General features: G+C 42.6%; 2 protein-coding genes across 4 annotated transcripts in view; one reads left to right on the forward strand and one right to left on the reverse strand.

Annotated features, from left to right (window-relative positions):
- CSF1R (colony stimulating factor 1 receptor) overlaps window positions 1–7,306 on the forward strand; it is a 66,883-nt gene extending 59,577 nt beyond the window's left edge. For both annotated transcript variants that reach the window (XM_060240323.1, XM_060240324.1), the window contains 5 exons: window positions 716–838; window positions 1,008–1,119; window positions 2,551–2,650; window positions 3,735–3,840; window positions 4,775–7,306. In XM_060240323.1, the coding sequence (XP_060096306.1) occupies window positions 716–838; window positions 1,008–1,119; window positions 2,551–2,650; window positions 3,735–3,840; window positions 4,775–4,906 (573 nt within the window). In that variant the 3' untranslated portion in view covers window positions 4,907–7,306. The remainder of the gene's footprint in view (window positions 1–715; window positions 839–1,007; window positions 1,120–2,550; window positions 2,651–3,734; window positions 3,841–4,774) is intronic.
- A 3,820-nt stretch (window positions 7,307–11,126) lies between these two features.
- HMGXB3 (HMG-box containing 3) overlaps window positions 11,127–24,105 on the reverse strand; it is a 37,147-nt gene continuing 24,168 nt past the window's right edge. For both annotated transcript variants that reach the window (XM_060240321.1, XM_060240322.1), the window contains exons 15-20: window positions 16,839–17,023; window positions 16,214–16,433; window positions 15,760–15,893; window positions 14,470–14,586; window positions 13,810–14,019; window positions 11,127–12,950 (exon numbers count right to left, since the gene is read on the reverse strand). In XM_060240321.1, the coding sequence (XP_060096304.1) occupies window positions 12,483–12,950; window positions 13,810–14,019; window positions 14,470–14,586; window positions 15,760–15,893; window positions 16,214–16,433; window positions 16,839–17,023 (1,334 nt within the window). In that variant the 3' untranslated portion in view covers window positions 11,127–12,482. The remainder of the gene's footprint in view (window positions 12,951–13,809; window positions 14,020–14,469; window positions 14,587–15,759; window positions 15,894–16,213; window positions 16,434–16,838; window positions 17,024–24,105) is intronic.

Consider the following 24,105-nt stretch of genomic DNA (forward strand, 5'->3'; position numbering starts at 1 on the left):
ATCCCCAGCCAGTTCAATGCACCACCATTCAACTGGGCAGCAAGGGAAGACTGCAGGGAGAAATGGGAGGCCATCAGGATTGCAAGCAAAATCATGACAGCATGAATCAGAGGTGCTGTCATATCGGTTGATGTTCTAACAGTCACCCCAAACTCACAGAATATGGACCAAAATGCCATAAAATTGCCAGTGACACAATGATGTCACTTTTGGGTTACACTGATACCAATTCCTCACTAGCAGTTGCTCCACCCCCAGGCTTCTGCTTTCCACAGCTCAAGTGATTGATTCCTCATCAGTTGCTGTGTGGGTGCATTTTGACCTGTGGTTCCCGTCAATTTTCCTGAGGCTTCCTGATCTCCAAAAAACAAGATCAAGTAGCCTCAGGGAAAATTGGAGGAAGCCATAGATCGAAATGTCCCCACGCAGCAACTGGTGAGGAATCAATGGTGGAAAGTAGAAGCCAGGGGGTGGAGCAACTGCTAGTGAGGAATCGGTGTGAAAGTGACATCATGATATCATTGGTAAGGCCCTACCGATACATGCTTAGATCTGGATGCCTTCTAGGCCATAAATACTTAGATTACTATCATGACATCTCAATACAATTGTTTCATTTGCTGATCTCACGTGGCTATGGCCATAGCTAGGTACAAAATTCAAGAAAAGCAAAGGACAATAATGCGCAGCGTACTCTACTGTCTATCCCATCCAGTGCATCCACCGAGATTTGGCTGCAAGGAATGTGCTAGTAGCTGATGGACAAGTGGCAAAGATCTGTGACTTCGGCCTGGCTAGAGACATTATGAATGATACAAATTATGTCGTCAAAGGCAATGTAAGTACCTGGGATGACACCTGTGTGTTAGATAGCACAACAGGCTAAGAGGAGTCACATGCAGGGATAGGTGGAGGCTACCTAGCAGAGTCTGGTTTAGCAAAAAGATCAGTCAAGGCACAGATTTTATCTGCTGGCTCATGAATAAGGAATGGTTTTGCAATTTCAGGCTCGCCTGCCAGTGAAGTGGATGGCACCAGAGAGTATCTTTGAATGTGTTTACACAGTACAAAGTGATGTATGGTCTTATGGCATCCTTCTCTGGGAGATATATTCTCTAGGTAAGGAAAGCTTGTCTGGTTTCTATTTTTCTTCATGAAAGAACCTCTGCTAGAAATGGATAAATTTTGAGAGAGTGTAGGATACAAGGCTGATATTATTCTTGGAGGAAAAGCATGAAAGAACAGGGAAATTATTCTAGATATTTTTAAAAGCAAGGCCAGAGCAAGCATGGCGGAAGTCACACACTTATTGGGGTTCAGATCAGCCAGGGTCAGCACTGTCATCTTGATCCTTACCTAGGGTTGCCAACCTCCAAGTGGTAAAAACAACTGTATCTGAAAACAAAACTATTAAGTAACTTATAATATTTCTATAGAATTAACACTACAAATACAAAAGATACACAACAAGATTCAAAACGATACTTCCCAAGGTCCAGTGTCTCTTAAAGCAACAAGTTCTTTCTGTATGACTCCTCTAAGTTTTCTTTTTAAATTAAGGTCATGAAAGATCCAAAGTTCAGTCCATAAAGAGTCGGTATCCAGAATTCGGCTCCAAAGGGTAATTTCCCTTCATGCGGTTGCTGGCTAGATGATCCACATTCCGCTTGAACAAAGCTTTTTCGCAAGCCGAATGACAATTTTACCATTTGCTCTCCAAGCATCACTTTTGTTTGCCCATTTCTTTAGACATTCTTTTCAAGAGCCGTCTTGAAAGAGCTTGTGAAAAAGCTTTGTTCAAGAGGAACGTGGATCATCTAGCCGGCAACCGCGTGAAGGAAAATTACCCTTTGGAGCCGAATTCTGGATATTGACTCTTTATGAATTGAACTTTGGATCTTTCATGACCTTAATTAAAGAAAAAAACTTTGAGGAATCATACAGAAAGAACTTCTTGTTGCCTTAAGAGACACTGGACCTTTGGAAGTATCGTTTTGAATCTTGTGTATCTTTTGTATTTGTAGTGTTAATTCTATAGAAATATTATAAGTTACTTAATAGTTTTGTTTTCAGGTGCAGTTGTTTTTTCTATTTTGCTATCACTGTACCGCCATTGGTTTGCTGCAGCCTCCAAGTGATAGTTGGAGATCTCCTGGGATTACAACTGATCTCTAGAGATCAGTTTATCTGGAGAAAATGCCACTTTGGAAGGTGGACTCTATGGCATTCTATCCCATTGAAGTCCCACCCCTCCCCAGATGCCATAGGTTCCACTCCCAAAACCTCCAGTTATTTCCCAGCCCAGAGCTGTCAACATTATCCTCACCTGAAGCAGGGCCTGGCTAGAGGCAACATACACTGCTTCTGACTCTGCCAAGCCCAGTGTGTCTCAAAACCTTTAGCAATTCAGAGGCCTCTCTTAGTTTACATACTTGCCCTCCTACAAGCTACTCCAACATCCTTTCATCCTGCTTGAAAAGTACACATAAATAGAATGGTGCCCAGATTGTTTCTCCTATTAAAGCACTATGCTTCTTGTTACAATTACAGGCAAGAGCCCCTATCCTGGTATGAAGGTGGACAGCAAGTTTTATAGCCTGGTGAAACAGGGATATCATATGGCCAGGCCTGATTTTGCTTCAGATGACATGTAAGTAGGATGACTCAGGGATGGGACTTGAACAACTGAATGTTTGAAACTGTCTGAGTCATATACTTGGGTCCATCAGATGATGACATACCATTTTTTTTGCATTTTCCCACTATTACAGATATTAAAGTTTTGCCCCCAGTGATCTAAACTGAAGTCACAGCAAGATTATTCTTTTCTTAATCAATCATTACTATGAAATAGCTTGAAAATAATTCTCCAGAAAAATATGCTCCCTTCCATAGCACCATGTGGAATTCACTACCACAGGGCGTGGCGGCAGCTATAAGCATAGCCAGCTTCAAGAGGGGCTTGGATAAAAATATGGAGCAGAGGTCCATCAGCGGCTATTAGCCACAGCATATTATTGGAACTGTCTGGGGCAGTGATGCTCTGTATTCTTGGTGCTTGGGGGGGCAAAGTGGAAGGGCTTCCAGCCCCACTTGTGAACCTCCTTTTTTTTTTGGCACTGTGTGACACAGAGTGTTGGACTGGATGGGCCATTGGCCTGATCCAACATGGCTTCTTATGTTCTTATATTCTTACCAGTGAGTTCTCCCCAAAGACCAAAATAGGGATGGAAAGAGCCATCCCCCTTGCCTTTTAGCGACAGAGTCAAGCTTGGAATGCTGTGGTTGTCTAGCAACAACCACTGAAGGAATCTGTTGCTTAAAGCTACAGGCACTCCTTTTATCATTTTCAGATTAAGCTGCCCAGTGTTTTTTTTAAAAAAGATTTCACATCTAGGGCCCTTTTGGGGCTTATAGAAAGAGCAGTGTTGCCCGTTCACAGCTCCAGTCACTGGATTTAAGTACCCAAAGATATCCTGACTTCGCTATTAGAATATAAGATATTTTGCAAGCTTCCAAGAACCACACAGAAATACAGTACACTGTTGAATCATTTGCTGTCACTGTAAGTATAAGAAAGAACTGAGCAGCTAAATATATGCTCCAACCTGAAAATCATTGTAAGATCAGCTTTTATCCATTGACAAGAGTTACAAGCTCTCCCCACCTGATTCTGCGCAGGGCACTACTACAATTTAGTGTGAGGATGTGATAGATTTTTTTTCTCCATCTAGGTACAACATCATGAAAGCCTGCTGGAACTTGGAGCCCACTCAAAGGCCAACCTTCATTGAAATTTGTACTGTCATTCAAAAACAGCTAGATGCCATCAAAGAACAGGTAGAGATTTAAATCACTAAGGTGAAAAGGGAGATGGAAACCATACCCACGCAGTGTGTTTTCATAGAAAGTACATTACCTGGCTCACCCCTCCCTAATGTAACTGTTTGGGTGAGATTTCCATAAGCAGTATTGTGGAAAAGGATTTCTTACCATAACAGTTTACTACTGGTTGAGCATATACTAGTTCAGAGCCCATCTGTACAGTGGCAGAAGGACAATCCAGTACTCTTGGCCATGATCTATTATTTACTTAGGAGGGAGATATTATGCTACCTCTTCAGAGCCCTGCTCAAAGTGGCTTACTATTAAAATACTAAATTATTAATATAAAAACAAGCCCAGAGACATATAAGTAGTATAAAGTTATTCAAAAAACAGACCAGACTAGAAACAGGTCACAAAACAACTGGAAAGATAAGCCCCAAATTAAAAGCCTGGATGAAAAGCAATGCTTTGACTTGGTGCCTAAAAAAATAGTAAAGCAGGTGCCAGGTGAGCCTCAAGGGGGAGGACATTCTGAAGGCCAGGGGCCAACACAGAAAATACTGTCTCTGGTTGCCAGTGGTCTCACCTCTGAAGGTAGGGGCAAGCTTGGGAGGCAGATCTTAACTGGCAGGCTGGACAGCATATGAGAAGATGATCTTTCAGATACCCTGAGCCTTAAAGGTAAGAACCAACATTTTGAATTGTGCCCAGGAACAGCTATGCAGCTAGTACAGATCTTTCAGCACAGGAGTGATACAATACCTAGCTATTATTTGTTAAGGGAGCCTTCCACAATTGATATAGTTTTCATGTCAAAGACTAATGGAGCATGAAAAGTAGGCAACAAGCAGTTTAAATAAGACTTAACTGCATTTCCCTTTTGCGTCAAACTGTGATGATGGCAATTTGGGAGCTAATTTTTTCCCCCCTTACCTATCCTCTGAAGGACTATACAAACTTGCCAAGGAACACAGAAAATGACAGTGCCTGTGAGCCCACCAGCTTCTGTGAAGAATCCTGTGAAGCCAGAGAAAGCAGGCAGCCCCTTCTGAGCAGCAACAATTACCAGTTCTGTTAGAGACTGTCGTTCGCAATCTTCATGTCTGCTTGAGCACTGTTTCAGCTGGGATGCAGGTCCTCCACAGGTCTCTCGGGGATTTTCATGTCTGAAAACTAGATGCTTTCATTCACAAGTCCCAGCCTGGGGCTGTAACATGCATTGGCAACAGACTCCAAGCCATTCATTTCCTCGTCCTTAACATCTGGCATAATGGCTTCCCTCTTGCATTTAGCTTAGCTTGAAATAAACAGCTGTCAAGAGGGCAATTGGTATAGCCAAGCACCAACCTTGTATGAAACCATGCTTGCATGAATGGGAATGGAGCCTGAAACTTTAAAGCCAAACATTCCGCATTTCATATGCACTTCACTGGCCCACATTTTGTAAGTTCCAAGAGATCAGATGAATGCCTTTCCCTATCTTTAGAGAACTCTTTTTTCCACACAAACTAATTGCCAGAAGTTGATAAAATCTCCTGCTGCAAAGAACCAACAACCTATCCACTTTATCTCTCAGACAGGATTCTGCAGGGGGACAAAGAGAACAGGAAGAATCATGGTCATTCACCATTCCACAGTGACTTCCTAGACAAAAAAATGAGCACAGACAGAACAAGAAGCAGTGCTTCATCCACAAGTATCTCTCATTTAGAATTACCATGCAGAATGCATTAACCAAGTAAACAAAAAAATGCATGTTTGTAACTATAGCTTTCAGTGATACAACCAATTAGTTAAGATTTATATATAAGCACACTTATGATTTGAGTAATTACCGATTTTGAATGAACTAAGCCAATTGATCGTAGATGAGAACTAAGGAATAGCTATAGTTTATCATTTGTTTAATGGCTTGCAGTAGTTCAAGTAACTAAACTATAATCTAGGAGTAACTGCAACTCAACATAATGGATTGCTTGCTAAATCATTATAATATTTAGAAACTGATTTATAAACTTTTGACAAACTAGTACTTTAAGTTAATGGAAAGAATAAAAGGATGCCTATTCCAGGATGTTTTGCCATCTCAGATACAAAGGATGAAAATCCAAAGAATCTGAGAATCACAGAATCATAGAGTTGGAAGGGTTCTCCAGGGTCATGTAATCCAACCCCCTGCACAATGCAGGAAACTCACAAATACCTCCGCCTAAATTCACAGGATGAGTTGGTACATCACTTGATTGAGTTGTGTTCTATACCTTATTCCTGGCAGCTAAATGTGTGAACCAACTCGTTAATTTCACGTGATATGAAGAAATTTAAAACTCTCTCTACAGCTTCACTTTGTGACTTAGTCGTCAAATTATTACCCATACTGGATTCTATTAAGGTGGTGACTGGATGGTGTAAGCAGAATTTAGCACTCAAATTCATAAGGACTTGATGCACAACAAAAGCTGTACATCATCCCTCCCCGAATACATTTTTGTTTAGAGGAAAGGAGGCATTCTGGAACATTTGGGTACACCATTACCCCTCATCCATGGAGTCAGGAAGTAGGGCTGATCATTCCATCTCCAGATGGGAGTACCCACCCTCTTGTTTTTCTTCTGGCCTCGCCTGTAAGAGTAAGCAAGGAAGGAGCCCTGTGGATTTTCCTTCTGTTCCCCAGAGAGCTTTCAGGGTTTCTAGTGTTTGTCTCTTTGTCCACTGACGCCTAACTTCACCTATAACAAAGTATAGCTGCTGCGCTAGTTTTTTGACACAGTGGACAGAAGTTCAACAGTGACTATATCTCAGTCTCATTATTCTTAGCCAGGGGCTGCTGAAACTACCTTTTAAGCTCACTGGAGATACTCCTGGAAGAAGCACAGCAATGAACCAGAGTAATCTTGGGGGTCTGTTTATGGCTGTGTTTATGGAGCTATAGGATGATCAGGACCTACAGTGCAGAGGCACACAGTGCTGTGCTCAAGTGAAATTTTTAAAAATTGCTGAAAATACTGAAGACAGCATAACTTTGTAAAGGCAGACAGCCTTGAAGCAGAAAAGATTGGCATTTACTCTAGTTGGACAGGGCTGGTTATCATGGAATATTATGAAATTAAGCTAATTTTGTATTTATGCAATAATGTAATTGTTGGAATGTATTAAGTTCCAGAACTCACAACAATAGCAGCGAGGCAGACAACTCTGTTAATTGTTCATGATTTCTCCTGAGCTATTTTCATATAAGAAAAATTAATACAAAGTAAGAGCCATGCTGATGTGGAACATTTAACTTACATTTATTCCTCAAAATGTGTTACTTGTTCTATAATTTGCACTTTTTAGCAGTTCTTCATTTATACATTCGACATTCCCAAGCACTCATGTGAAGTGTTTTGTAAATGTATATATGTGTACAACATTGCAAACATAGCTTGAAAATCACAAATTAGAACCAAATATCCTAAAATAAGATGTTACATTTTAATCAATGTTCTACTGCAATTCAGCGTATACTGGTTTTATACAGAGATCTAGCTTTTCTAAAGCAGCCACCTTTGACATGTAAATTAAACAGGAAACCAATGCAGCTTGGCCAGAACTAACTGTGCAATTACAATATCATATGGCGAAGAAGGGAAATCTCATTCTCTACCCTATATTCTTCTCTTCCTCCCTCTTTCCCTTCCCTGGCAACCCCCCACAGCCTCTCCCTTTTCCTGCTTCCTTGTCCTTTCTACGCACCAGCCAACCTATCGTTATCTGCCCCCAGCTTCAGCTTTCCTTCCTTCCCTTGCCTAGCAGCTTCTCCCGCAGTGGCCACTGCATGCATAATGAATCTCTGGTGGTTACCACCAGGTCTGTCTTCAGCAAGTCCTCTTGCATCAGGGCATAAGAGGGGTGAGGGGCTTTTTCCAGAGCTGTTTTGGTCTCCAAATCCACCCTCCCCCCCCCCCCCACCCAGCCATGGCTTGGAAGGCTAGTCATATTATCCCAAAGATGGCCCTGAGGTGACAATACCATGGTCACAGTGGGCATTTTTAAATTAAAGTTACAGGTGTTATTTGCATTGTTTGGGTGACTTTTAATCCTCCATATCTAACTTTTAAAAAAAATTTCAAAATTTTCTGCAAGCCTGAACCATCTTTCAGATTTGTGGAGAAAAGTCCCTTGTCTGCCCTTGTCTGCATTTCATGGATTTTTGGTACACACTCTATGGCCCAGTTCAAAATTAGATATATGATACAGATGTGTAGCTTTTCTTTTCTTTACTACATGAGATTATACAACTATCTGGAAGGCTGTAGCAAAAGTCAGATTGAAAGTCCCCAATTGAAAGGATACAGGATGTGATCCCCAGTGCCCACCAATGAGTTTCCTAGTGCCTACTTATTTCTTCCCTGAGGCTTTTCTTCCGTAAAGTAGATTCAGGAGGGTATCCATGTTGGTCCGAAGCAGAACAAAGTTTGAGTCCAGTGACATCTTTAAGACCAACAAAATTTAATTCTAAACCCTGTGGCACAGAGTGGTAAACTGCAGTACTGCAGTCCAAGCTCTGCTCACGACCCGAGTTCAATCCCAGTGGGCTCAAGGTTGACTCAGCCTTCCATCCTTCTGAGGTCAGTGAGTACCCAGCTTGCTGAGGGAAAAGTGTAGATGACTGGGGACTACCTTTACCTTTTTATAAGCTTTTATGTACATGCACACTTCTTCAGATACTGGTTTCTTATCTCACTACATATACTAATGTAATTCAATTGTCACATCTGTTGTAAACTCCTTTACTATGCTGTATGCTAATTTGCTGCATACATCACCTTCATCCAGTCTTAGCTATGTATACTGCTCAGTTACTTCTGTATCTTGACTCTAATTGGCCCTTCCTGGCATCACTCTCCTCACCCTTTACCCATATGTAATGGTTGGTGACTTGTTTCAGTGTATCTGAGGAAGTGTGCCTGCATACGAAAGCTTATACCTAGAATAAAGCTTTGTTGGTCTTATAGGTGCCACTGGACTCTAGTTCCTGAAAGTACTGAGCCAGTCCTGGATTTCCTCTGCTTCATTGGAGCAGTAGGTGCTTCAGAAGTACCCAGAGGCATGCAAAGAGAACTCATTCAGAAACAGTGGCTTCCATCATAGGAGCATGCTTGGCTTAGAGCATCCCAATGTTTTGTTTGGCAGCACCTTCCAGAGACTCAGTTTGCTGCAGTGGTTAAGCCGCATGGACTCTTCTTATCTGGGAGAATGGGTTTGATTCCTTACTCCTCCAAATGTTGATGTGAACTTGAGCCAGTCACAAATTCTTGCAGAGCTGTTCCTCTCAAGAGCAGCTTCTTTTAGAGCCCTCTCAGCTCCACCTACCTCACAGGATACCTGTTGTGGGGAGGGGAAGGGAAAGGAAAGGAGATTGTAAGCCGCTCTGAGATTCTTTTGGGTAGTAAAGGGTGGGGTATAAATCCAATCTCCTCCCATAACAGTCATTTTGCAGTGGTGCCCACTACCGTTTCTCAAAAGTCTGAAAGTGCCAGAAAGCTCAAAAAGTTTGGGGACCTCTCAGTGACTCTTTCCAAACAGGGGTCACCTAGATGCTTTTGGGCCCACCCAGTTTTTTGCCCCCTCCCCCCCAAAAAAACAGGGTGGTATCCTTTTGACTGGATGGTTTGATGAGAGTTTCCACCCATTTTTCAGAGGCTCAAATCCAATTCATCTCACACCTATCATAAAACTCTCTAGGATTTTAACTAACACAGAAAATCAAAAGGGAAGAGGCTGCGGCTTAGTGGAGGAGTATGTGCTTTGCGTGCAGAAAGTCCTGTTTAATCCCTGGCAATTCGTTAAAAAATGACTAGGCACTAAGTAATGTGAAGTACTTCCACCTGAGACTCTGGAAAGCCGCTGCCAGTCTGAGCAGACAATACTGACCGTGAAGGACCAATGGTCTGATTCAGTATAAGGCAGCTTCATGTGTGTTCATGTACACAGAACTAATGTACAAAGAACTGATATACTCAGGTGAGGATATCAAGCAACTAGTCTGGGAAAGTTGCTGCCTGAGGTTTTGGAGACCAACTAGAAGGCAATACTAAACTAGTCTGACTTGATAGAAGCAGTTCTGTTTGTTCTCCTAGCACTGCCATCTACTGGATACTTGGTAATTTTTAAATAGTGTAACTGCCATGTTTTAAGTATCCAAGACTATCAAGATCCAGGAGGGCAGCCATGTTGGTCTGAAGCAACACAACAAAGTTGGAGTCCGGTAGCACCTTTAAGACCAACAAAGTTTTATTCAAAATATAAACTTTTATGTGCTAAAAGCACACTTCATCAGACAAAAAAACATTGTTGGTCTTAAAGGTGCTACTGGACTCCAACTTTGTTTCAAGACTATCAACAAATTCCAATTAAACTGATTAAAGATGAACAGACTTATACTTTCTCTCAAAATAAATCAACTTGATTAAGTACATTTGCATGATGGCTGTGTTATTTTTCTTCATTAGTATTTTAAGTACAGTGTGATTTTCAATATTAGGAATTTTATTTTCAAAAAGCCCAACAGGTCTTTGTCAACTTTTCTAGTCCCCACTCCTCAGAAAGCTTAGTAACTTACAAGCTATGACAGCACAGTTTTGTTCTTTTTGGAGGGGGGAAGCATGTTAAGTTCCAGTCATAGGGTCAAGGGCAGGAATCTATTAGACAGAATCAAACACAGTTCTCCAATACATTTTTGGGCTTCCCAACATTAAATAAAACAGTACTGCGATGAAAGTCAGTTTTTTCCCTCTCAGTAGACAAGACACTCTAAAAAAAGAGAGGAGTTAGGAAAAGTTGAAGGCAGAAGGAAAAGAGGAAGATCTAACATGAAATGGATTCACTCAATCAAGGAAGCCACGGCCCTCAGTTTGCAAGACCTGAGCAACACTGTTAATGACGGTTTGGAGGTCATTAATGCATAGGGTCGCCACAAATTGGAAGAGACCTGACAGCACATACACAGTTAACCTTAGGAAAGTCAGAACACTGCTGACTTAGAAAGGGAGAATCTCTCTAACAATGTTTAAATTATGAATTGCCTGCTTTTATACAACAAGCAACCCAATATGTGATGTCGGCAGGCATTTAAAGTAGTTTAGGTTGTTAACAGCTCTGTGACAATGATCCACAAAGCTTCTCCATACATTTCTAGGGAACTGAGATCCCCAGCAACCCAAACCAGTATTTCTTTGGATTTTGAAGTCTTTAGATTGGCAAGTTAGGAAGACTTATTTAAACACTGGAAGCAATAACTTATTACCGTCCATTACTGACTGAAAAAGTGTCTTTAATAAATTAGCATTTAAGAGCAAATCATAATCTTTGTTCAGAAATACAATACATGTTTTTTACAGCACAGTACACACTAGAATCCTTCATAGAAGGGAGCTGAACACCACAAATCTGTTCATTCAATGAATAAAACATACTTGAACCCCCCACACACATACACACTCCAGATTTCCTGCTTTCAGCTATAGCAGAAGACTATTTTCACCTCTCAGATTTATGGATGGTCAAAAGTTAAAGAGACAATGCAATTAGTGGACAATGCAATTAGTTCACACAACACAGCTTAATGCATTATATGGGGAGGGGGAAAATGCTGGTCTCTTCAAAACACAATATGAAACTCACCCAGGACAGTTTTATAATTCTAGAACTGGGAAGTATGTAGTGGCTTTCAGAGGGTCCGGACAGTCAAGTGCTGCATATTCTCCCAAGCAACATTTAGCAAGGGACACGAGTCAGAAAAGTGTCTTGTTGGACTGTGTTTCCTGAATCCAACTATGTTGCACAAGTACTCTTCATAGTGTCCCTAAATGAATTACAACCTATGGAGTCTATGGATGGGATAAAAAAATAAAATAAAGTGCCTGAAAAGAGATTGCAGAAGCCTGAAGATCCCCTCCTGACCAACAGTCTAGTTTCATCATCCCAAACATACAAATCCCTGAACAGCCTGCAAAACCATGCCAGCCAATTATAGATCTATCACACTTTAATTCACATTTCCATTAACAAAAAAGTTCACTCCTCAGGTTGAAACAGAATTAGCTAAAGAAGCAGATACGTGCTCATCCCCTTAATACTGATGGGGGCTAAGTTTCTTCAGAAGAGAGCCCAATAGCAGCTGGGGCTCCAGAAGAGGCTCATCAGTCTATTATAACCATCAAATTTAGGCTATAGCATTGGGGATATATAAACATTCTCTGCTCTTTTCCATCCCCTAATGATCCCACAAAACACAACAATGTTGTCACGCCAGCTATTGTCAAAAGCAGGTCAAGCTCTTCTGTAAACCCATTTGCCTTCCCTTCCCAGCTTCCAGCTACCCAAAACATCCTTCTCTCTCCTATGCCATCCTGTCCTGGCTAGCTTATACATCCAAACAACATACTGGAAGGAGAAACTGCCCTTTTTATATCAAGGTGTCCGCAGATCTCAAACCCACAGGAGTACATCCAGATTTCATGGAAGCACATGACTCTTTGGTCAATGTAAACTGTCGAAGCTGTTCAGTACTGGAACTCGGCTGTGTGATAAACTGCTTGAACTATCTGCAGAGGTGCCTCAACAACCCAGCTCTCATCTCTATGGCCAGAAGACGCCCACTTCCAAGTAGGTTAAACCACACCATCCTCTGCTTGGATTTCTTCATCTTCCTCCATTTCTGTTTTGATCTGGGCCACACCCAGGCGGTATAAGGTATCCCGGATCACCACCTCACCAGGCTGGCAGCTTTGCACAATCTCATGAATCTGCCTGTTCACAATTTCACGGCTAGAGAGGAAATCCATCAGGCGATTGTAGAGGTAATAGTGGGTTGCATTGTCAAAGGTTATAGGCCTCTGGCGGACATTATTCGTTTTGCTATCATTGATGGCTGCAATGATGGCGCTGTAGGGTTCTAATTCCCGGCAGAGGGAGAGGGAATGATGTCGGGCTGTTGGGTCACTCTGAGTGCTCTGCTCTGTTCCAGTAAAAACCACTCGGCGGGATGCAGACTTGGTGACTGGGTGCTGAATTGTATGTTCAGCACTGGTCATGTCCACATTGTAGTGCCTGTCCAGCAGTTCAGGGCAGGACACATACTGATGAGAGAGAAAACAAAAGTTATATATTTTTTTCTTAGTTTCCTCAATCAGAACTGGCTAAATAAAAATAAATTCATAACAGAAACCAGCACAGAGCCTTGAATGCACTGGATTTGCAGCTGGCTTCAACCCCCTAAGTGTCCAAAACACTCTTCTGGTAAATAATAGAGTCTTCCGCCACAAGCCTGCTTCGGTGGGGAGGGTGGGATATAAATCCAATAAATAAATAAATTCCATGCTTTAGTCTCCATTTATTTTAATAGAAATAGCTGATTATTGCTACTGGGAGAAACACTCAAGATAGGATGAGTTCGAGAGATGAACGCCTGTCCTAAGCATTTAAAATTTCAGACACACTGGAACATTTTTCCTTACCACGAACAAGCGCAAGAACTAGGTGAGACCAGTAGCTCAGTGGCTACATGCATGTTTTGTACACATACTCAGTCCCTGCTACCTCCACATAAAGGAGCTTAAATAACATGACTGGGAATGCCTAAGGCTCTGGGGAACAATGAGTCATTAGCATTTGAAAAACGGGTGTCGTCCTTAAAAGGAGGACAGAAGACTGCAAAAGTAACCCATCACACAAGTGTACCATGACAGATAGTGCTATCTTTTTCATTAAATTGCAAAAAAAAAACCCTAAAGTTGAACGCAGTAAGCAAAACAAGTATTTGAAAAATGGCATAGGCTGTGGCAAACACAAAACTGTGACACATGTTATCAAAAACACACACATACAACCATTGGGACCCTCCCCACTTACACCTCTCAGTAACATCTCTAGAGAGGATAGTCATCGCAAGTGCTCTCACTAGTTTTGAAAACAGTGCAACAGAGCAAGGCAACTAACCCTTAAAGGTTCCATGGGGTCAGAGAAGCAACCCTGGTTTCTCCCCCACATCTGAGCAGTCAAGTCAGGATAGCAGATATCTGCACACAATGCCACAGAAGTGGCCAAGTCTACCACATAGACTGGTGGCCAGTGGCGTGAAGAGGCTAGGAGATCCACATGGTCCCGGGGACTTTCCCCTCTCACAATGTATTTTGAGCCACACACGACCTGGGAAGAAAAAAGTTGTAGCAGGTTTGGTGCAACACACTGGAAGAAAAGGGAAGCACCCAGGAAATAAAAAACAAACCAAGCTGAGCTGTTTCCATCCTATGCTTTTCAAATGCTAGCGTGACAAATGAACCTTGTCTGCAAACAAACATTACACAAGAAATTTTCCAATGGTGGCAAAAAACACAGACCACTGTAGCACCACAATCTAGCAAACACTTAAAAATTTCTGTCCCGAATTACCACATATGAATGCTGACTCCTATATTGCAAGCCATGAAGAACAGCATCAGCCAATCTAGCCATGTAACATACCACATAAACCACAATTTCTACTTGCATATATTTTACACTTTATAATGTAAATATCAAATCTGCTGAAGCATTCCATGGCTCTCATCAGTTGTCCACACCTACCATGCACTAGTAGAACTTTTAAATCAAACTCACCTGGTGTGGACACACTTTGTAGATTTTTCCTCCAGTCAAATGTGAGGGGGGCTGTTTGATCTGTGTCCCATTCTGTACAAAATCATACAGAGCCAGCAGAGAAAGACAGAGCTGCTCCTAGGAACCATCAGCATATCAACAAAGGGGGGGAAAGTTAGCCATTTGAAAATAGCTGGTTCTTCGAGAGAAGGGCAGGGATGTTAGATGCAGATATACATGAATAATAAACCTCTTCCAGATAAGCTGCAAGTATTTCAAAGTTCTGTGCACGAATTACCTAGAATAATTTCAAACTGGCTTTCAGTCTGGTTTTCGGAGAGAGACGGCACTAGCTACCACAGAGATCCTGAGAGAAAGATAGGGGAAGCGTGTTCCAATCCTAGATCTCTCAGTGGCTTTTGGTGCTATTAGCCAGAACATCCTTCTGGATAGTTTTACAAGTTCGAGATTGAGGGTTCTACTTTGCTATGGTTATGCTCTTTGTCGGACAGTAGATTTCAGAAGCTTTTAAGAGACAGTTGTTCTCAAGGATCAATTTGATCTTCAATACTTTTAAAATATCTACATGACATAACTGACAAAGGCCATCTGGAACTACTGAGTACAACTGTCACTTTGTTGACACCAAAGCAGTATGTCTTGAAGTTGTGTATGAGCTCTAAATTCAAACCAGTTTTTAAAAAAATACATGGAGGTGCATTCTATGGACCAAGTAAAAGTGAAAAGATTTGTCTTGGACTTGCACTCATCCCGAAAGACGAGGTTCATAGGGGAGCTCGTAAGTGCCTGGGATCCGGCTGTGGCCCAGAACACCTTTTACCACCTCTGGCAGTTGCATCCTGTACTGGAGAACAGAAAGATCCCACTGTCATCATATCAAGAAGCGACTTTTAGATGAGACCTAGTTTAACACATTGCATGTTATGCTGACTGTGAAGATGGGTTGTGCAGAATACTATGGCTAGATTGATATCAGGCACAAGCAGGCAAAAATCATATGAAGCCTTTATCAAAGCAGTTACAATGGCTAATGTGTTTCTGAGATTAATTCAAAGTGCTTTGCAGTCTGCATCCTAAGTATCACAAGGAGCACCTGATTCCATTTTTGTAACTGAGACTGTGATCTTTACTTCTGATGGGAGGGGAAGAGATTTTCTTGTTTTTATTGTTTTGAATAAAGTTTTAAAATTTTAGATAATTCAATAATTTTAAATTGATTACTGGCAATAAGAATTATAATTATCACTTTGAAATTCTAATACATTTGGTATTACAAAAAAGCCCTATTACCTTTGAATCACCTGCATCCCAGGGAATACTGCACTGTGTCAAGAAATTCTGTAACTCTTCCTTGCTGTAAGAACCAATCTGCTCCATTTTACAGGCTTCATCCTGAATCAGCCTTACCAAAACACTTGCATGGCCTAAAAAGCAAGAGATCATTTTGTTTAGCTGCTCTTAGAAGAGAATAGCAAACTTTAAAGGCTTCTAAACCCTTAAGCTAACCAACTATGTCTGTTGTCTGTTGGATAACCCTGGCAAAAATTGTTACAAGTGTGCATAGGGTTTGTCATTGGGCAACAAACGGGATGAGAAATAACATTACAACTTTCATGTGGACTAACATAGACGCTGACAAAATTTATATTGGCCTTTTAAGATTCTAGCATACCATGGAAATACAGACATTCTAGAAACAGAGACACCAGTGACCCTCTTATAGACCAGAATTTCTACAAAATACCTGTCATCATAGGTGCGTCAAAGTTCTTCTCTCTCTCTGTGTTGACGACCACAGAGCCCCTCATCAGTGGTGGGAAAAAGGGGGCTATGATAGAGGCATCAAACTTTGTGATAGGGATGCTGGAAGGAAATGCCACTTGCTCTATCACTTCAGTCTCCATAGTAGACCAGAAATCTTCCACATTTACTTCACTAGATGCCAAGAATTCTGGCCAGGTAAACTTAACAATGGAAGAAGGGGGAGGGAAAAAACAGAAGTATGAACAGTTTATAAGATTATATTTAACCAGGTATACATTCTGCTCAAACCTACACATTTAAATGGGTTCTTCTTTCCCTGCAGGTTAACAAAAATGGACCCGTTGCTGATCTGTTATGTCAGCAAACAAGATAAAGCCTCTGAAAGTCCCCCTTTCTTGTTTTCAAAGGAGTAAATAAAAATATAGCTTAACACAGCAAACAATGTATTAGCACTAAAACCAACATTGCGAGAAAAACAATTAAAGGTGCAGCTGGATGTTATGCCTAAGATTATCTCCATCCATCCATCCATCCATCCATCCATCCATCCATCCATCCATCCATCCATCCATCACTTCTTATATGGCTATTAAAAGGTTGTCTACCTCAATGTTTTTCAGTGACAAAACATTTTCCACATTCCTCTGGGCTATATCAACTTTGGGTGCAATGCCACAGATACCACAGATCATATCATTATAGTCCCGGACAGTAAGGCATTCAAAGGCCCAATATCCATTGCACAGCAGCTCCTCAAGTTGACTCAACTCCTCAGTGCTCAGATTTTTCTCTGTTGGGAAAAATAGAAAAAGAATCATGTAACCAAAATACCTAAAGTCACTTTCATACCCAACAACTGTGGGCTGACTAACAAGCCTGTGGCTTTGACGGATGCTGTCAGGAGAGAAACCACCACCACTTAACTTTTTTCCTGCTCCCTGGCCTGGAAGCCCGTGGACTGCTACCTGCCCTCTGACAGATGGGTACTAGTCAAGTTCATCTCTCAAGCCTGTTAATTAGCCCATACATTACAGCTGTAGATGTGGTCAGGGGAGAGGGCAGCCTTCTCCTGCCCAGAATATTCCTTGGAAACAGCCCTGTCATAGGTTGGGAAAGATTAGTTCATGGCCTGCTTTTTCTATAAATTATAGCCTATGATGGGTTAGTATATTCTCTTCCCTTTGCTATTTCTTGTCTTCTCACCCCATCCATGCTGCCTAGGGACTTTTGTTGTATGCTCTCGAACGCCTTTTGCCTTAGTTAAGAAAAGCCAGCATCTTTGCTGCAGAATTAAGTAAGTGAATAGCCAGATAATTTTCTTCTTTTTTGTGTACTTGAACCTCTCACCAGAATGACATATATTGCTTTTAAAATCTTTTCTTAATTTTCTTCAGTAAAGCTTTCTTTGCTCTATGGTATATGTTACTGGAGCGTTTAAGCTTGATTGTATTACGGTACCAAGGCAGGTCACCCTTGACAAGTGCCTTTAACTGGCCATTGAGCCAGTTGTGTCACTGCAGCAATTCTGAATCCCCAACCTAGACCCTGCTGCATCAAAGTCCTGCAGAACTGCAACTGACATCAGGAGGGTAAAGGACCATTTTTGATATCCTCTCTATAATAAAAACACTGTGGGGTGGCCAAAAGCAGGTCTCCCATTAGCTGAGGGGTATGCATCAACCACTAGCCCATCTACCACCACTCAAGGTCTGTTGCATTCCATTGGCTAAGGATTCAGGCACTGCTTTGCAGAGGAGAGAAAGAAAGGCTTCCCCAGATTGATTGATGAAGGGAGGAGGCTGAGAGGGAGGAGGGAAACAGTCACAAAAAGCCTTCCCTCAATTGGCTGAGGACTCCTCCCCTTCCTCCTCTGGGGAACCAAACAGCCAGAGAGACATAGACAAAAAGTAGCATCCCTTCCCAGCAGAACAACAACGTTTTATTCTAGGTACAGAGAGAGAGAGAGAGGGAAAGAGAGAGAGAGAGAGATCATATGGCATCTTGTGTTTAAGATTGGGCCACTGGAGAAGCTGCCTTTGCTTTCCCCTTTGTGCCTGTTGCTAGTCAACAAACTTGGTTATGTCAGTAAAAAGCAGAGGGAGGAAGCCCTTTCAAGGCCTATTTTGGCCTTTGAGGGAGAACTCATTGGGGCCATGCCTGACTACAGGTGCCAGCTCCAGGTTGGAAAATTCCTGGAGATTTTGTAGTGGAGTCTCAAAAGCCACACTTTGGGGAGGGGAGAGGTCCCAGCTGGGGACCCATCCTCCAAAGCACTTATTTTCTCCAGGATGGGGAGAGAAATCTGTTGTTTGAAATTCAATTGTGATACCAGGAGATCTTCAGCCTCCACCTGGAAGTTTCCTATTCTAGGCCTGGCAGCACCCTCTAAGTGACTTCATGCCATCTGACCAGCATGACTTAACTAGACCTGGCTGCTTGCTCCTGTACAGCAGCAGCCCCCCTATGACAGTCACTATTAAGCTGTGCCTTGCCAGAGGCTGAGCACATTTCAGAGAGCTCTGAGAGAGCAGATAAGAAGTGCTATAAGGGTGAGGTATGGCTTTCTAAACAGCTGGGGGAGTTGCTGAGAATTTATGAGTTTGTGTGACTATGTGACTACTGAAAATTCTGAGTTTGTGGTTGCTGGGGAACTGCTGTTTGTTTGGTTTGAGTGGGCTGAAGGTGATTGTTGCTGATTGATTAGGAGTGGCTGTGTTCCTGGGGCAGACTGAGGCCCCACCCTCTTTGCATTATTAAGCTGTGCCTTGCCAGAGGCATGAGCCTTTGGTGAGAGCTAAAGGGCTCTTGGCCTGTGGCTCTTAGCCTGGAGGCTGTGTATGGATCAGGAACCCAGATCCCTATTTTCCTTATGTTCCCAATAAGGTAAGTAGACCCTCCAGAAGGTGAGCCACATAAACAAACAGGATTTAAAAGGGGACTGCATATTTTAAAAAAGCTATCATGAAGGTAGAATGCCATCAGGGGGGTGGGGGCTTTCCAGTGTTTTGCACTGAGTGTCACATGTATGACTATCTGCACACAGGACAGAAGTCTTGGCTTAGGTGTGTGCAAGGAGCTCCTGGTACTCAGGGAATGAGTTTGTACCCTTGAGGCCAAGGTGACTGACTTGGAGAAGCAGAGACAGTCAGTTAGGCACTCATAGAAGACTCTCAGGGACGTATTAGATGAGCCCCACTCTGAACGTGGCAGTCCCGTTGCTGCCAGGGAGCATGAGGGTCAAGAGGGAACAGGGCACCGTGCTGAGGATAAGGGGAATTCACCCTCAGAAGGGACCTCTTCTTCAGTTGGTGAGCGGGTATCCTTTCGCACCAAGGAACCATCCCTGGGCAGGGAGAAAGGGGGGGTCTTGGTAGTTGGTGATTCGATCCTTAGGCAAGTAGACAGCTGGGTGGCAAAACCATGTACTGACCATATGGTGACTTGCCTGCCTGGTGCGAAGGTAGCGGACATTACTCGTGTTGTAGATAGGCTGATAGACAGTGCTGGGGAGGAGGCAGTGTTCGTGGTGCATGTTGGCACCAACGATGTGGGGAAATGCAGTCATGAGGTCCTGGAGGAAAAATTTAGGATGCTAGGCAGAAGACTTAAGGCCAGGACCTCCAAAGTAGCCTTCTCAGAAGTGCCACCTGTTCCACGTGCAAGTCTGGAGAGACAGGCACAAATTAGAAGTCTCAATGTGTGGATGAGACGATGGTGTAGGGAGGAAGGGTTTAAGTTTGTTATGCACCGGGATGCTTTCTGGAACAAGCGGGAGCTGTACAAAAGAGACAGTCTTCATTTGTCCCCAGATGGAACCAAGGTCCTGGCGCTTAAAATCAAAAAGGTGGCAGAGCAGTTTTTAAACTAATTCTTAGGGGAAAGCCGACAGGAGATGAAATGTCTCTGGTTCGGGAGGACTCATCGCAAAGAGATGAAGGGTTAGCTGTTACTTTTCTACCGGGTAATAGATCAGAGTTGTCCACTGAGATGGTGACAAATAGTACGGAGTGTCTGCCAAAGTTTTGAGGCAGCAGGAGGAAGGTGGCGGGCCTACCTTGCCTGGGAAATTATAGATGTTTGTATACAAATGCTAGGAGTGTTCGAAGTAAAATTGATGAGTTGGACTGTTTAGTGTTGGGGGAAAACATAGACATTGTGGGAATTTCAGAAACTTGGTAGAATGAGGAGAATCAGTGGGACACGGTGATTCCTTTATATAAGTTATATCAGAAGGATAGGGAGGGAAGGGCTGGAGGTGGGGTGGTTCTGTATGTCAGAGAGGGTATACAGTCCAGTAAGAATGAATTCAAAGAATTAGATTCCCTTCTAGAAATGCTTTGGATCGAAATAGAGGGCCCAAAAGGAAATTTAAGTATGGGAGTTTGTTATCGCCCACCAAATCAAAAGATAGAGGACGATTATAATATGATGGAAGGATTAAAGATAGCACCTGAACGTAAAACTGTGTCGTCATAGGTGATTTTAACTACCCGCAGATTGATTGGGTCAATATGTGTTCAGGTCGAGAGAAAGAGATTGAGTTTCCAGACGCTCTCAATGACTGTGCTATGGAGCAGATGGTCACAGAACCTACCAGAGGTGGGGCGATCCTGGATTTGGTCCTAAGTAATGCCCAAGACTTGGTGAGAGATGAAAAAGTGATCACACTGCTTGGGAGCAGTGAGCATAATGTTATTGATTTCACTATTTGTTTAAATAGGGTGCTGTCCCAAAAGACCAGCACAACCACATTTAACTTTAAAAGGGGTAAATTCTCTGAGATGAGGAGGCATGTAAAGAGGAAACTGAAAGAAAAGGTAAATTCAGTCAAAACCCTTGGGGAAACTTGGAGGCTATTTAAAACTACAATCCTAGAAGCTCAGATAAAATATATACCACAAGTTAGGAAAGGCACAAACAAGTATAAGAAAAGGCCTGCATGGTTAACAAAGTAAGAAGAAGAAGATATTGGATTTATATCCCGCCCTCCACTCCGAAGAGTCTCAGAGCGGCTCACAATCTCCTTTACCTTCCTCCCCCACAACAGACACCCTGTGAGGTGGGTGGGGCTGGAGAGGGATCTCACAGCAGCTGCCCTTTCAAGGACAACCTCTGCCAGAGCTATGGCTGACCCAAGGCCATGCTAGCAGGTGCAAGTGGAGGAGTGGGGAATCAAACCCGGTTCTCCCAGATAAGAGTCCGCACACTTAACCACTACACCAAACTGGCTTACAGTAATGGAAGCTGTAAAAGGTAAGAAGGACTCCTTTAAGTGGTGGAAAGCTAGTCCAAGTGAGATTAATAAAAGGGAACACAGGCTGTGGCAAATCAAATGCAAGACTGTGATCAGACAGGCAAAAAGGGACTATGAGGAACATATTGCAAAAAACATAAAGACCAACAATAAACATTTCTTCAAATATATTAGAAGCAGGAACCAGCCAGGGAGACAGTGGGGCCCTTGGATGACCAAGGGGTAAAAGGATTACTGAAGGAGGATAGGGAAATGGCTGAATGCATTTTTTGCCTCAGTCTTCACTGTGGAAGATGAGAAGTGTTTGCTCATTCCAGAACCACTAATTTTGGAAGGGGTGTTGAAAGACCTGAATCAAATTGAGGTGACAAGAGAGGAGGTTCTACAACTGATAGACAAATTAAAAACTAATAAGTCACCGGATGGCATACATCCAAGAGTTCTGAAAGAACTCAAAGCTGAGCTTGTCGATCTCCTAACAAAAATCTGTAATCTTTCATTGAAATCTGCCTCTGTTCCTGAGGACTGGAAGGTAGCAAATGTCACCCTCATCTTTAAAAAGGGTTCCAGAGGAGATCTGGGAAATTACAGGCCAGTCAGTCTGACTTCAATATCGGGAAAGTTGGTAGAAAGCATTATCAAGGATAGAATGACTAGGCACATTGATGAACACAAGTTATTGAGGAATACTCAGCATGGGTTCTGTAAGGGAAGATCTTGCCTCACTAACCTGTTACAGTTCTTTGAGGGAGTGAACAAACATGTGGACAAAGAGGACCCAATAAATATTGTTTACTTTGACTTCCAGAAAGCTTTTGATAAAGTTCCTCATCAAAGGCTCCTTAGTAAGCTCGAGAGTCATGGAGTAAAAGGACAGGACCTCTTGTGGATCAAAAACTGGCTAATTAATAGGAAGCAGAGAGTGAATATAAATGGGCAGTCTTCACTATGGAGGACGGTAAGAAGTGGGGTGCCACAGGGCTCAGTACTGGATCCCATGCTCTTTAACGTGTTCATTAATGATCTGGAGTTGGGAGTAAGCAGTGAAGTGGCCAGGTTTGCAGATGACACTAAATTGTTCAAGGTGGTGAGAACCAGAGAGGATTGTGAGGCACTCCAAAGGGATCTGTTGAGGCTGGGTGAGTGGGCATCAACGTGGCAGATGAGGTTCAATGTGCCAAGTGCAAAGTAATGCACATTGGGGCCAAGAATCCCAGCTACAAATACAAGTTGATGGGGTGTGAACTGGCAGAGACTGACCAAGAGACAGATCTTGAGGTCGTGGTAGATAACTCACTGAAAATGTCAAGACAGTGTGCGATTGCAATAAAAAAGGCCAACGCCATGCTGGGAATTATTAGGAAGGGAATTGAAAACAAATCAGCCAGCATCATAATGCCCCTGTATAAATCGATGGTGCAGTCTCATTTGGAATATTGTGTACAATTCTGGTCACTGCACCTCAAAAAGGATATTATAGCACTGGAAAAAGTGCAGAAAAGGGCAACTAGAATGATTAAAGGTTTGGAACACTTTCCCTATGAAGAAAGGTTAAAACGCTTGGGGCTCTTTAGCTTGGAGAAACATCGACTGCAAGGTGACATGATAGAGATTTACAAGATTATGCATGGGATGGAGAAAGTAGAGAAAGAAGTACTTTTTTCCCTTTCTCACAATACAAGAACTCGTGGGCATTCAATGAAATTGATGAGCAGTCAGGTTAAAATGGACAAAAGGAAGTACTTCTTCACCCAAAGGGCGATTAACATGTGGCATTCACTGCCACAGGAGGTGGTGACGGCTACAAGCATAGCCAGCTTCAAGAGGGGACTGGATAAAAATATGGAGCAGAGGTCCATCAGTGGCTATTAGCCACAGTGTATGTGTATGTGTGTGTGTGTGTGTATGTATGTATATATGTTTGTGTGTGTGTATAAACACACACACATATTGGCCACTGTGTGACAGAGTGTTGGACTGGATGGGCCATTGGCCTGATCCAACATGGCTTCTCTTATGTTCTTATGTTCACTGTAACATGACAGTCAGCACTTCAGAGCACTGTCTGTCAGACCCAGACTCCTACTGTGGAAGCTGACTGGGTGATTTTCAGCCTAATCAACCTCACAGGGTTGTTATGTCGATCAAAAGGGGGAAAGGAAAATTATGTAAGCGGCTTTGGTCCCCACTGTGGTCCCCAGGTGGAGGCTGCAGGGAGTGGGGGAGGAGATGAAAAGCTAAAGTCAGAGGGGCAGATAAAGGTAGGTTGACATACGTTGCCTCCCTCTATCTTTCCCTTCCCAGCCCCTTCAAGGCCATGACACTCACCCACAGCAAATTTCTAACACCCGTTGTATTTCTCCCCACAACGGTTATTATTACTAGTGTATTCATATTTTAACAACTTATTTATTCAAATTTATTTTAAGGAGGCTTGAAGGTGAAAACGGCAGAAAGCTGGGCATAATTCTTAGAAACCAATAAATGAAACTTTCTGCAGATTTCCCAACTCCATGCCTTCAGAAGAGTGCGCACAGAAGGTAGTTCCCAGAGCTAACAAGGACAGCACAACAGTGTGAACTGTGCCATAGGCTTACCACAAAATTTCAGTGGTTCCC

This window comes from Heteronotia binoei, chromosome 5 (genome assembly GCF_032191835.1).
Source record: "Heteronotia binoei isolate CCM8104 ecotype False Entrance Well chromosome 5, APGP_CSIRO_Hbin_v1, whole genome shotgun sequence".
NCBI lineage: Eukaryota > Metazoa > Chordata > Lepidosauria > Squamata > Gekkonidae > Heteronotia > Heteronotia binoei.